A 14,347-nucleotide genomic window follows, 5' to 3' on the forward strand; every position below is an offset into this window, starting at 1 on the left:
CACGAGGAATTCTGCAGCTGCTGGAAATTCAACCAACACACATCAAAGTTGATGGTGAACGCAGCAGGCCAGGCAGCATCTCTAGGAAGAGGTACAGTCGACGTTTCAGGCCGAGACCCTTCGTCAGGACTAACTGAAGAAAGAGCTAGTAAGAGATTTAAAAGTGGGAGGGGGAGGGGGAGATCCAAAATGATAGGAGAAGACAGGAGGGGGAGGGATGGAGCCAAGAGCTGGACAGGTGATTGGCAAAAGGGATATGAGAGGATCATGAGACAGGAGGCCCAGGGAGAAGGAAAGGGGGGGGGGAAGCCCAGAGGATGGGCAAGGGGTATAGTCAGAGGGACAGAGGGAGAAAAAGGAGAGTGAGAGAAAGAATGTGTGTATATAAATAACAGATGGGGTACGAGCGGGTAGTGGGGCATTAGTGGAAGTTAGAGAAGTCAATGTTCATGCCATCAGGTTGGAGGCTACCCAAACGGAATATAAGATGTTGTTCCTCGAACCTGAGTGTGGTTTCATCTTTACAGTAGAGGAGGTTGTGGATAGACATGTCAGAATGGGAATGGGATGTGGAATTAAAATGTGTGGCCACTGGGAGATCCTGCTTTCTCTGGCGGACAGAGCGTAGGTGTTCAGCAAGACGATCTCCCAGTCTGCGTCAGGTTTCGCCAATATATAGAAGGCCACATCGGGAGCACCGGACGTAGTATATCACCCCAGCCGACTCACAGGTGAAGTGTCGCCTCACCTGGTAGGACTGTCTGGGGCCCTGAATGGTGGTAAGGGAGGAAGTGTAAGGGCATGTGTAGCACTTGTTCCGCTTACAAGGATAAGTGCCAGGAGGGAGATCAGTGGGAAGGGATGGGGGGGTGGGTGAATGGACAAGGGAGTCGCGTAGGGAGCAATCCTTGTGGAAAGCAGAGGGTGGGGAGGGAAAGATGTGCTTAGTGGTTGGATCCCGTTGGAGGTGGCGGAAGTTACAGAGAATAATATGTTGAACCCGGAGGCTGGTGGAGTGGTAGGTGCGGACCAGGGGAACCTTATTCCTAGTGGGGTGGCAGGAGGATGGAGTGAAAGCAGATGTGCGTGAAATGGGGGAGATGCGTTTGAGAGCAGAGTTGATGGTGGAGGAAGGGAAGCCCCTTTCTTTAAAAAAAGAGGACATCTCCCCCATCCTGGAATGAAAAGCCTCATCCTGAGAGCAGATGTGGTGGAGACGGAGGAATTGCGAGAAGGGGATGGCATTTTTGCAAGAGACAGGGTGAGAAGAGGAATAGTCCAGATAGCTGTGAGAGTCAGTAGGCTTATAGTAGACATCAGTAGATAAGCTGTCTCCAGAGATAGAGACAGAAAGATCTAGAAAGGGGAGGAGGTGTCGGAAATGGACCAGGTAAACTTGAGGGCAGGGTGAAATTTGGACGCAAAGTTAATAAAGTCAACGAGCTCTGCATGCGTGCAGGAAGCAGCGCCAATGCAATCATCGATGTAGCGAAGGAAAAGTGGGGGACAGATACCAGAATAGGTACGGAACATAGATTGTTCCACAAAGCCAACAAAAAGGCAGGCATAGCTCGGACCCATACGGTTGTCCATAGCTACACCTTTAGTTTGGGGGAAGTGGGAGGAGCCAAAGGAGAAATTATTAAGAGTAAGGACTAATTCCGCTAGACGGAGCAGAGTGGTGGTAGAGGGGAACTGATTAGGTCTGGAATCCAAAAAGAAGCGGAGAGCTTTGAGACCTTCCTGATGAGGGATGGAAGTATATAGGGACTGGACATCCATAGTGAAAATAAAGCGGTGGGGGCCAGGGAACTTAAAATCATCGAAAAGTTTAAGAGCGTGAGAAGTGTCACGAACATAGGTAGGACGGGATTGAACAATGGGGGGATAAAACCATGTCGAGGTATGCAGAAACGAGTTCGGTGGGGCAGGAGCAAGCTGAGACAATAGGTCTGTCAGGACAGGCAGGTTTGTGGATCTTGGGTAGGAGGTAGAAATGGGAAGTGCGGGGTGTTGGAACTATAAGGTTGGTAGCAGTGGATGGGAGATCCCCTGAGCGGATAAAGTCGGTGATGGTGTGGGAGACAATGGCCTGGTGCTCCTTAGTGGGGTCACGATCGTGGGGTAAATAAGAGGAGGTATCCGTGAATTGTCGCTGTGCTTTGGCAAGGTAGAGATCAGTACGCCAGACTTCAACAGCACCCCCCTTATCGGTGGGTTTAATAGTAAGGTTAGGATTAGTGCGGAGGGAGTGGAGAGCAGAGCGTTCGGAAGGAGTGAGGTTGGAATTGGCTGGGGTGATATACTGCGTCCGGTGCTCCCGATGTGGCCTTCTATGTATTGGCTAGACCCGATGCAGACTAGGAGATGGTTTTGCTGAACACCTACGCTCTGTCCACCAGAGAAAGCAGGATCTCCCAGTGGCCACACATTTTAATTCCACATCCCGTTCCCATTCTGACATGTCTATCCATGGCCTCCTCTATTGTAAAGATGAAGCCACACTCAGGTTGGAGGAACAACACCTCATATTCTATCTGGGTAGCCTCCAACCTGATGGCATGAACATTGACTTCTCTAACTTCTGTTAATGCCCCACCTCCCCTTCGTACCCCATCCGTTATTTATATACACACATTCTTTCTGTCACTCTCCTTTTTCTCCCTCTGTCCCTCTGACTATACCCCTTGCCCATCCTCTGGGCTTCCCCCCCCCCACCTTTTCCTTCTCCCTGGGCCTCCTGTCCCATGATCCTCTCATATCCCTTTTGCCAATCACCTGTCCAGCTCTTGGCTCCATCCCTCCCCCTCCTGTCTTCTCCTGTCTTCTCCTTTCGGATCTCCCCTCCCCCTCCCACTTTTAAATCTCTTACTAGCTCTTTCTTCAGTTAGTCCTGACGAAGGGTCTTGGCCTGAAACGTCGACTGTACCTCTTCTTAGAGATGCTGCCTGGCCTGCTGCGTTCACCAGCAACTTTGATGTGTGCTCCTCCAGTAAACTGACCAGCCCTGAAAGCATCTCCTCCAGTAAACTGACCAGCCTTGAAAACATCTCCTCCAGTAAACTGACTAGCCCTGAAAGCATCTCCTCCAGTAAACTGACCAGCCCTGAAAGCATCTCCTCCAGTAAACTGACCAGCCTTGAAAACATCTCCTCCAGTAAACTGACCAGCCCTAAAAGCATCTCCTCCAGTAAACTGACCAGCCTTGAAAGCATCTCCTCCAGTAAACTGACCAGCCTTGAAACATCTCCTCCTCTAAAATGACCAGCCTTGAAACATCTCCTCCAGTAAACTGACCAGCCCTGAAAGCATCTCCTCCAGTAAACTGACCAGCCTTGAAAACATCTCCTCCAATAAACTGACCAGCCTTGAAAACATCTCCTCCAGTAAACTGACCAGCCCTGAAAGCATCTCCTCCTCTAAACTGACCAGCCTTGAAAACATCTCCTCCTCTAAACTGACCAGCCCTGAAAACATCTCCTCCAGTAAACTGACCAGCCCTGAAAGCATCTCCTCCTCTAAACTGACCAGCCTTGAAAACATCTCCTCCTCTAAACTGACCAGCCCTGAAAACATCTCCTCCAGTAAACTGACCAGCCCTGAAAGCATCTCCTCCTCTAAACTGACCAGCCTTGAAAACATCTCCTCCAGTAAACTGACCAGCCCTGAAAGCATCTCCTCCTCTAAACTGACCAGCCTTGAAACATCTCCAGTAAATTGAGCAGCCATGAAGGAGGTCGTTCAGGAGATAAGAACTTTAACAATGAAGAAGGTCTCACTCTGAGTAAGAACTGGAATTCCATTGTAATCAAGGTGGGAGAGTGGGAACCTGATTGGATGAGGACTAACCACTCAGGAGGGACGGATGACTCGGGTGTAAATACTACATGCCCTAACATCATCCCTGAAGAAGGTGACAGAGTTTGTCATCAGAACATTGGTTATAATCGATATTTGAACCAGGCTGGAAGCCCAGGAAAAGTTTATTGGGTATGACAGGCATTTAGACAATTGAACAGGCAGGCAATAGAAAGCAATGGACCACGTGTGGGCACGATTACACACATGAGCAGGCAAGCGATAGAAGACCATGTGTGGGCAGATGGGATTGGTTTAATTTGGTGTCATGGTTCACACAGACATAGGCTAAAGGGCCATTCCTGTACCAAGGTGCTGTAAGATAGACACTGAGGGAGTGAAGACTTGATCAGTGTAGAGGGTAGGTGTGAACCATGGGTGATGCTGTGACGGGGGGGTGTTGCTCACGCTGTGACGGGGGTGGGGGCGGTGCTCACTCTGTGGGGAGGGGTGTTGCTCACGCTGTGACGGGGTGGGGGCGGTGCTCACTCTGTGGGGAGGGGCGTTGCTCACGCTGTGACGGGGGTGGGGGCGGTGCTCACTCTGTGGGGAGGGGCGTTGCTCACGCTGTGACGGGGGTGGGGGCGGTGCTCACTCTGTGGGGAGGGGCGTTGCTCACGCTGTGACGGGGTGGGGGCGGTGCTCACTCTGTGGGGAGGGGCGTTGCTCACGCTGTGACGGGGGTGGGGGCGGTGCTCACTCTGTGAGGAGGGGCGTTGCTCACGCTGTGACGGGGGTGGGGGCGGTGCTCACTCTGTGAGGAGGGGCGTTGCTCACGCTGTGACGGGGTGGGGGCGGTGCTCACTCTGTGAGGAGGGGCGTTGCTCACGCTGTGACGGGGGTGGGGGCGGTGCTCACTCTGTGAGGAGGGGCGTTGCTCACTCTGTGACGGGGGTGGGGGCGGTGCTCACTCTGTGAGGAGGGGTGTTGCTCACGCTGTGGCCCGAGGGTGCAGAGCAAAGTCAGGAGTTGGATGTCGTAGCAATGTTGCAAACTCAGAGGCCACCTGGCAGCACCACGTCCCAGTTACCATCTGCGTTCTCACAGGATCGCTGGTTCTGGCGTCTACGAAACAACCGTGTGCAGGAGGGGTATCCCATGCAGATCGATCAGTTCTGGAAGGGGCTCCCCACCAGGATCGACGCTGCCTATGAGAGGTCAGATGGAAAGTTTGTCTTCTTTAAAGGTAAGAGCTTGTTGCTCCACTGCCATTCAGTCAGAACGTTGGTACCAGCCATGCTGGCACATCGGCCGCCCTCGAGGCATGGCAGGGGCAGAAGGGCAGAGTGCTGTTGTGGCCAGTGACAGTGCGGGGGGGGGTTGTCCCTGGGTGATCCACAGTGGATGGCGGGATTTCCCCATGCTATGTGGTGTCCCAGAGTGGATGGGTTGAATGACTTGGGGGGTGGTGGAGTGTTACCCCTGGGTGGTTCACAAAGGGGGTTATCACCAGGGGAGGTGGTGTGGAGCATCCTGGGGGGTGGTGCTGTTCCCCTGGGGTGTGTGTCCCAGAGCAGCAAGATGGAATATCCTGAGGGGGATGTCCCTGAAGAATGTAATGTTCCGGAGGGTACGGGATTCAACATCCTTAAGGCGGGGGGGGGTGTGGTGGGCAGGGGGTGTTGATGAACCCAAGCAGTTCATTCAACGGAGAGAATTGGGAGCGAATCAGTGCTTTAGGTGACAGTCCTGAACAGTGGGAGAGGCAGAGGTGAGGACAAGGGTACCCACACAATTGGAGTTATGGGTGTTAACCCTGCCATCTCGCTTAGACAGCAAGCAGTGGTCAGAGACATGAATACATCAGATGGGTTTTAGATTGGGTAATTTGCTATTGATGCCATTGTTTAGACTGGGGAATCTTGTTTTCAGAGTGTGAGTCATCTTTCATCAGGGAATTGAATGTGTTTAGAGTACCGTCCCCTAACATTTCCCAATGATGCCATCAAGAATGGGGTTCTAATCTCCTGAAAATACCTCGCTCACAGATGGTCATTTTAATGGAGATATTTTTAGGACTGGTCAGTTTAACAGAGATATTTTCAGGACCGGTCAGTTAGTGGAAATGTTTTCAGGACGGTCGTTTTACTGGAGGAGATGTTTTCAGGGCTGCTCAGTTTAATGGAGATGTTTTCTGAGCTGGTCAGCTTAATGGAGGAGACGTTTTTAGGTTGGTCAGTTTAATGGAGGAGATGTAAACTAGACCAGTGCTCACTGACAAATCTCAAGAAGTGGGGCTGATCATTGGGGCTGGTCTGCTCGAACATGGATTCATCGTTGCTTGTCATACTTGCCTCTCTCCACATCCCAGCCTGACAATGCCCTGATCCTACCATACTTAATGATAGGACTGCCAGTAGCTCTGATCTGGGGTGAGTCACTTGTCATTTCTAACTAAATCATCACTATTACTTGTATCTCACAACTCCCCTCCCCCAGTAAATTTTGGGTCTAACTCCACCCAATTCTCTCCCAAAGTTGTCACTATGATTTAACCCTGTGGTGACCTCAATACAAAGAAGGTGGAGTGGATTTAATCCCGAAACTTCAGACCAACTCCATCCACCCCAGTGTCACAACACTCTTCTCAAACTTCAGACCAACACCATCCACCCCACCCCAAACTTCAGACCAACACCATCCACCCAGTGTCCCAACATTCTCTCCCCCCAGACTTCAGACCAACACCACCCACCCCAGTGTCCCAACACTGTACTTTTCGACTTGCATGTGACAAATGAAGTTCATGTTTTGAACCCTCTTCCCTTTTCCTCTAGAAGCTGAATGAAAAGGAGAGGTGATTAAACCATCAGCACTCCTTGCTCCTTAAGGTGTTTGATGTTATTGATCCACAGGTGACAAGTACTGGGTGTTCAAGGAGGTGACCGCTGAGCCTGGATACCCTCACGGGTTGCTGCAGTTGGGGAAGGGACTTCCACGAGAGGGAATCGACACTGCCCTTCGCTGGGAGCCAGTGGGAAAAACCTACTTCTTCAAGGGAAACAAGTATCCTGAATCTCTTTGCAATCTGCATGTACAGTACTGATAGCTTCTCCATAGGTGAAACCTCCGGGCAAAAAAATGTCTTTTTACCTATTTTACCCACGTTCCTGCATTGTTAAATAAATCTTTAGTTGTTGTCATAGTCTTTCTTGATTCCCTGTGCTTGGGAACACCAGTTTTATCCTTGCTGCTTGACAATGCAATAACACCGTAAAGCACAGGAGCAGAATTCGGCCACTCAGCCCATCAAGTCTGCTCCACTATTCCATCATGACTGATTTACTATCCCTCTCATACCCATTCTCATACCTTCCTCCCATAAGTACACTTAGAACATCGAACAGCACTGTATCGAACAGGCCACTGAGCCCACAATGTTGTGCCAATCCTGATGCTAATTTATAGTAACTGTCCTCATCCTGTGTATCATCCATATCCCGGCATTCCCTTCATAGGCATGTGTCTGTCTAAAAGCCTCTCAGGCTGCCGGATTGCAACACTAACACAGGCACCATGCTAGTGTAGCAGTTAGCATGTGTCGATTACAGCGTGAGGTGCTCCAGAGCTCAGTGTTCAATCCGACACTGTTCCGTAAGGTCCTCCCCATGGAATGTGGTTTCCCCAGGTGCTCCGATCTCCTCCCACAAACTGGGTAGCTAAATTGTCCCGTGATTAGGTTCGGGTTAATCAAGGTTGTACCGCTGCGTGGCTCGAATGCAAAAGTGGCTGCTCTGCTCCGAATCACACCCTCTCCACAATTTCCGAATTGTGCATTTTACGTCAGTTGCTGCCTTTTGTTTAAATTCACATTATAAATGTGTTGTAATCCCTGAGGGATTGAATACTGAGCTGGAACACCAATGGTCACACAATCAGCCAGGCTCTCTGTTCTCTGCCATGAAACTAGTTCCCCATCTGGGACCTTGTCAAAAGCTTTGATTAAATCAATATCACTGTTGTCATGAATGCAGCTTGCTCCGTCCCAGTGAATCGGCCATGGTGTGGTGGGTCCATAGAAACCGGAAGTCTCTGCTTCACCTTCACATATCTGTCTCACGTACAGACAATGTACAGTTTGTGCTCACAACAAACACAGCCAAAGGATATGCTAGAGATAGGATCAGAATTAGGCCATTCGGCCTGTCAAATCCCCTCATGTCTGATTCTTTTGACCTTCCTCAGTTTTTCTCCCCATAACCTTTCATGCCAAGTCCAATCAAGAACCTATCAATCTTTGCCTTAAATACACCAAACAACCTGGCCTCCACAAGCTGCATGAGGTAACAAATTCCAAAAATTCACCACCCTCTGGCTAAAGAAATTCCTCCTCATCTCTGTTTTAAATGGACGTCCCCTCTATTCTGAGGCTGTGCTCTCAGGTCCTAGGTTCACCCACCATAGGAAACATCCTCCCCACATCAAGTCTATCGAGAGCTTTCAATATTCGATAGGTTTCAATGAACATCGTGAACAGGTAGATCTGTGCTGACTGTTCATGATTAGTCTAAAGTTTATACCTCAGTCCCTCAGTAACGATTCAAATAACTTACCCGGCATTGAAGTTAAACTGGACAATTACTGTGAGTTACTCTTGACTGCTAGACCTCCCTGAATGTGTGGCCGGTGGGCCCCTGAGCGGGTGGATGGTGAGGGCAAGGTGCAGTCCTGCTGGGGCAGGTGGTTCTGCATTGGGGGGTGAGGGGGGACAGTGTCAACCAGCAGCCCGGGGCAGGGTGCAGACAGGATGGTGTACTGAAGCAGATGTTTGTTTGACAGGTATTGGAGGTACAACGAAGAGCGACAGGCGTCTGACCCTGGTTATCCCAAACCCATTACCATCTGGAAAGGAATTCCAGAGGCCCCTCAGGGCGCCTTCGTCAGTAAGGAAGGGAGTAAGTTTCTTTCAGTGAGCGGGCTGTGGTGTGGTGGGTCGATAGTAACTGGGAGTCTCTGCTACAGGCCGAATCCTGAGCTCAAATCCCAACCCTTCAGCACAGAGCAAGGCAGAGTGTGGAAGAGGAGGGGTGGGTGAAATGACCAGCGGGGGACATGAGGGATGAGTGACTGTGACGGACCTGTGGAGGAGGGAGGAAGGGGTGAGAGTGACGGACCTGTGGGGGAGGGAGGGAAGGAGAGGTGAGAGTGACGGACCTGTGGGGGAAGGTGGGAGGGAGGAGGGGTGGGTATGACTAACCTATGGGGGAGGGAGAGGGGAGGGAGGGAGGGAGGGGTGAGTGTGACAGACCTGTGGAGGGAGGGAGGGAGAAGTGAGTGTGACAGACCTGTGGAGGGAGGGAGGGAGGTGTGAGTGTGACGGACCTGTGGGGGAGGGGGGAGGGGTGGGTGTGACTGACCTATGGGGGAGGGGAAGGGAGAGGTGAGTGTGACAGACCTGTGGAGGGAGGGAGGGGTGAGTGTGACAGACCTAAGGGGGGAGGGAGGGAGGGGTGAGTGTGATGGACCTGAGGGGGGAGGGAGTGAGAGGTGAATGTGACAGACCAGAGGGGGGAAGGAGAGAGGGGTGAGAGTGACGGACCTGTGGGGGGAGGGAGGGAGGGGTGAGTGTGACGGACCTGAGGGGGGAGGGAGTGAGGGGTGAGAGTGACGGGCCTGTTGGGGAGGTAGTGGTGAGTGTGACAGACCTGTGGGGTGGGATGGGTGTGACTGACCTATGGGGGAGGGAGAGGGGAGGGGGGAGGGAGGGGTGAGTGTGACAGACCTGTGGAGGGAGGGAGGGAGGGAGGGGTGAGTGTGACAGACCTGTGGAGGGAGAGAGTGAGGGGTGAGTGTGACGGACCTGAGGGGGGAGGGAGTGAGGGGTGAGTGTGACGGACCTGTGGGGGAGGGAGGGTGAGAGTGACGGACCTGTGGGGGTTGGGGTGGGTGTGACTGACCTATGGAGGAGGGAGAGGGTGGGGTGAGTGTGACAGGCCTGTGGAGGGAGGGAGGGAGGGAGGGGTGAGTGTGACAGACCTGTGGGGGGAGGGAGAGAGGGGTGAGAGTGACGGACCTGCGGGGGGAGGGAGGGAGGGGTGAGAGTGATGGACCTGTTGGGGGGGGGAGTGGTGAGTGTGACAGACCTGTGGAGGGAGGGAGGGGTGAGTGTGATGGACCTGAGGGGGGAGGGAGGGAGGGGTGAGTGTGACAGACCTGTGGAGGGAGGGAGGGAGGGGTGAGTGTGACAGACCTGTGGAGGGAGGGAGGGAGGGGTGAGAGTTACAGACCTGTTGGGGGGGGGAGTGGTGAGTGTGACAGACCTGTGGAGGGAGGGAGAGAGGGGTGAGTGTGACGGACCTGTTGGCGGGGGAGTGGTGAGTGTGACAGACCTGTGGAGGGAGGGAGAGAGGGGTGAGAGTGACGGACCTGTGGGGGGGAGTGGTGAGAGTGACGGACCTGTGGGGGAGGGAGGGGTGAGTGTGACGGACCTGTGGGGGGGAGGGGTGAGAGTGACGGACCTGTGGGGGGGCGGGGTGAGAGTGATGGACCTGTGAGGGGGGAGGGAGGGGTGAGAGTGACGGACCTGTGGAGGGAGGGAGGGGTGAGAGTGACGGACCTGTGGGGAGAGGGAGGGAGGGGTGAGTGTGACAGACCTGTGGGGGAGGGAGGAGTGAGAGTTACGGACCTGTGGGGGGGGGCGGAGGGAGGGAGGGGTGAGTGTGACGGACCTGTGGGGGAGGGAGGAGTGAGAGTTACGGACCTGTGGGGGGAGGGAGGGAGGGGTGAGTGTGACGGACCTGTGGGGGAGGGAGGAGTGAGAATTACGGACCTGTGGAGGGTGGGAGGGAGGAGTGAGAGTGACGGACCTGTGGGGAGAGGGAGGGAGGAGTGAGAGTTACGGACCTGTGGGGGGAGGGAGGGAGGGAGGGGGGAGTGTGACGGACCTGTGGGGGAGGGAGGAGTGAGAGTTACGGACCTGTGGGGGGAGGGAGGGAGGGAGGGGTGAGTGTGACGGACCTGTGGGGGGAGGGAGGGAGGGAGGGAGGGAGGGGTGTTGTCCATCTGCAATGGAATCAGTGGGAGGAGCATCTCTGACATGAGGAGTGTCTCTGCCAGGACTGGGTCTACCAAACCTGTGGTGCTGCGACCTGCCCCTTGCAGATCAGTGCCTGCCCCGGCCCTGTCACTGGTTCCTATCCTGTACTGAGGCCAATCGGCCCATGGTGCTGCGAGCTAAGCTAACGATAAAGCCAGTCTGTCAGTGCTCGACACTGACTATATCATAAGACCTCGGCCATTGTTTGCAGTAACCAGGAGTGAAGGATGGTCTTGTGTGAACTATTTCTGTTTCTTCACTCAGATTACACATACTTTTACAAAGGGAAACAGTATTGGAAGTTTGACAATCAGAAGCTGATCGTGGAGCCAGGTTACCCTCGATCGATCGTTAGAGACTGGATGGGTTGCAATCACAAAGATGTGGACGTGAACGGAGACCGGCATCGGCCTAGTGATGACGTGGACATCATGGTCCAGATCAATGATGTGCCCAGCACCGTGAATGCCATCGCTGTCGTCATCCCCTGCATCTTGTCCCTCTGCATCTTGGTGCTCATCTACACCATCTTCCAGTTCAAGCAGAAGGGATCACAGCAGAACCTGGTGGCCTGTAAGCGCTCAGTACAAGAGTGGGTCTGAGCATCTGTCCACACAAATGCATCGGTTCATGAGGGCTATTCGTGAATGAGGCAGAAATCTTCCATCTGTAGGAAGGATAAGTGAGAGTCTGGAATCTCTGAACCTCGTGGTATTTGTGGTTTTTCTATGGACAAGTGAACTGGGGGCTCCCACCACACACATCTCGCATCTTTCCTACAATGCCTCATTCATGTTTGTGATGTGCCATTGTGTTAGCCCAGTCTGCCTGCGTACGTTGATACGTCAGTGGGTGGACCTTTTCAATAAACACAGGCAAGTGCCGCAGAGACGCAAGGATGAACTTGGGCCTGTGTTTCTTCTCTGCAGTGTTGTTGAACGGTTACTGGTTTGGCAGATGTTCGCAGCAGAACACAGTCTTTTAAAACTCAATGTTGAATGAGAAAAGATGCTACCGGTCCTCAGATATCTCAAGTCAAACAAAGATCCCAACTCTTCATGTAATGTCATTTTATTACACATTAAGTGGAACACTAGAGGAAAGGAAACTTAGATTTGTTAATCTACAGGGGGATTAAAACATTTCAATGTATTTTGAAATAAGTGGGGGCCAAAATATCTACAATAGTTAAACAGCCTTAAAACATTTTTTTTGTTAGTTGTTTGGTCAAGTCTTGAATGTCAACATTAACAAGTCTTTGTGAGCTATCATTATTGAATCTGTGACCACAGCGGTTCGATCAGAGGCCAACCCAATTCAGGCCGGGAGACCAAGCATGTTGAAAGGTCAGTGTTAGCAGTTACCTGTCTAGTGTACTGGTAGATCCAGACCCGCCCTTTCACCCAGAACTATCCACAAGCATAAGCCACACAAGTCAGTGAGGTGGTCATTTCTCTGAAAGGGAAAGTAGTGACTTGGACATGGCCAGGGTCTGGGTCTGAGCCAAACAGTATTATTCCATGGTCTGTGTGAAAGCGGAGAGTAAGTTTGTCAGGGTAACCGGATGGAGGAACCTGACTGGGCTCCAGGTGACACCGTATGTGCTGCTGCAGCCACAGGCTGACCATCCCTGGGAATGACCTCTGTCCCTGGGCTAGCTGCAGTCCCCAGACCCCAACCCCCTGGGACTGTCTGCTGACCACAGGCCAACCCTGGCCCTCATCCCCCTGGGGTTAACTGTCCCTTTGGTACTGACCTATGATCCTGGGCCAAACTCCCTGTGGGACTTTTAGCTGTCCATAGACTGACTGTGGCCCCCATTACCCCCACCCCAGGGCTGACCAATCCCTCCCTAGCCCCAGGACTGACTGCTGACCCCGAATTCCTTCCTCTCCCCTCCCCAGGGCTTAGTGCTGCCATCATCCCCCCAAGGCACACTACATCCCCTGGACTAACTGCTGACCACAGCCCTCAAAGTCACGAGGGTTCACCACTGACATCTGACTGACCTCTGCCCCCAGCACCCATTGCTGAGTGCTTCCCCCAGCCTCCAGAACCGACGACAGCCCTCAGCCACACCACTGCCCACAGGCCCAGCGAGTGAGCATGAGCTCAGGCTGACAGCTGACCGCTACCCCAGCCCCCGGGACTGACAGCTTCCCCTGAATTGACCACAGCTTTCAGCCACCCAGGGAGGACCACTGACCCCAGGCTGCTATCATCCCCAGGGCTGAATGCTGACCCTAGACCGATGACTACATTTGGACACCACAGGGCTGAGCACTTCTGGGCTGACTCTGCCCTGGGCCATACCAGGGCTGGCTTCCGTCCCAGGGTCTGACCACTGCCATCGTCCCCAGGGCTGCCCCAGTCTGACAGCTTAGAAAGGGGTTTGACAATGCAGGACCGTCTAGTGTATGGGGAGTCTCTTTCTGAACAGCTGCACCAACACCTGTTTACACTTAATTGTAAATTATGAGCAGATAATAAAAAATTGCAGATATCCATTTTAACCTGATGGGCAATGTTTCTGTGGCTCTGTTAGGATTGGTGAGGCTTCAAAAGCAGTGATTGTTCAACAGTGATCTTGACTCGGTTCAAGGTTAAAGTGACTTTTCCATTGACCAGCACATTAACCACCAACTGGTTTGTCACCATCACAATCAGATGAGCCCAATCAAAATTCACTGTGCTGTGGAATTGACAACAGAAGCTCTTATTTTAGAAGGTAGCTGGTGTCAGAGGTGTTTATCGTGTTTGGGAAAGTAGCCGGTGTCAGAGGGAGACTGTGTGTATATCGTGTTTGGGAAGAGAGAGAGGTGGGTATTAATCGTGTTTGTGAAGGTAGTCGGTGTCAGAGAGAGAGGTGGGTATTAATCGTGTTTGGGGAGGTAGCGGGTGTCAGAGAGAGAGAGGTGGGTATTAATCGTGTTTGTGAAGGTAGTCGGTGTCAGAGAGAGAGGTGGGTATTAATCGTGTTTGTGAAGGTAGCCGGTGTCAGAGAGAGAGGTGGGTATTAATCGTGTTTGGGGAGGTAGCGGGTGTCAGAGAGAGAGAGGTGGGTATTAATCGTGTTTGAGAAGATAGCCGGTGTTAGAGAGAGAGGTGGGTATTAATCGTGTTTGGGAATGCAGCCAGTGTCAGAGAGAGAGGTGGGTATTACGCAAACAACAGGAATTCTGCAGAAGCTGGAAATTCAAGCAACACACATCAAAGTTGCTGGTGAATGCAGCAGGCCAGGCAGCATCTCTAGGAAGAGGTACAGTCGACGTTTCGGGCTGAGACCCTTCGTCCTGACAGAGGGTCTCGGCCTGAAACGTCGACTGTACCTCTTCCTAGAGATGCTGCCTGGCCTGCTGCATTCACCAGCAACTTTGAGGTGGGTATTAATTGTGCTTGGGAAGCAGTCGGTGTCAGAGAGAGAGAGAGATGGGTATTAATCGTGTTTGAGAA

General features: G+C 52.5%; 1 protein-coding gene across 2 annotated transcripts in view; it reads left to right on the forward strand.

Moving 5' to 3' along the window:
• Positions 1-14,130, forward strand: part of mmp24 (matrix metallopeptidase 24) — a 269,586-nt gene extending 255,456 nt beyond the window's left edge. Inside the window, exons 7-11 of one of the 2 annotated variants that reach the window (XR_010017057.1) lie at positions 4,906-5,044; positions 6,714-6,864; positions 8,638-8,753; positions 11,159-13,760; positions 13,810-14,130. Coding sequence is in view for 1 of the 2 variants with exons in the window: in XM_063040950.1 (XP_062897020.1) it covers positions 4,906-5,044; positions 6,714-6,864; positions 8,638-8,753; positions 11,159-11,496 (744 nt within the window). In the remaining variant the exon portion in view is untranslated. Of the gene's footprint in view, positions 1-4,905; positions 5,045-6,713; positions 6,865-8,637; positions 8,754-11,158 lie in introns of both variants that reach the window. The other variant, XM_063040950.1, reaches the window with a different exon arrangement.
• The last annotated feature ends 217 nt before the right edge of the window (positions 14,131-14,347 follow it).

This window comes from Mobula hypostoma, chromosome 2 (genome assembly GCF_963921235.1).
Source record: "Mobula hypostoma chromosome 2, sMobHyp1.1, whole genome shotgun sequence".
NCBI lineage: Eukaryota > Metazoa > Chordata > Chondrichthyes > Myliobatiformes > Myliobatidae > Mobula > Mobula hypostoma.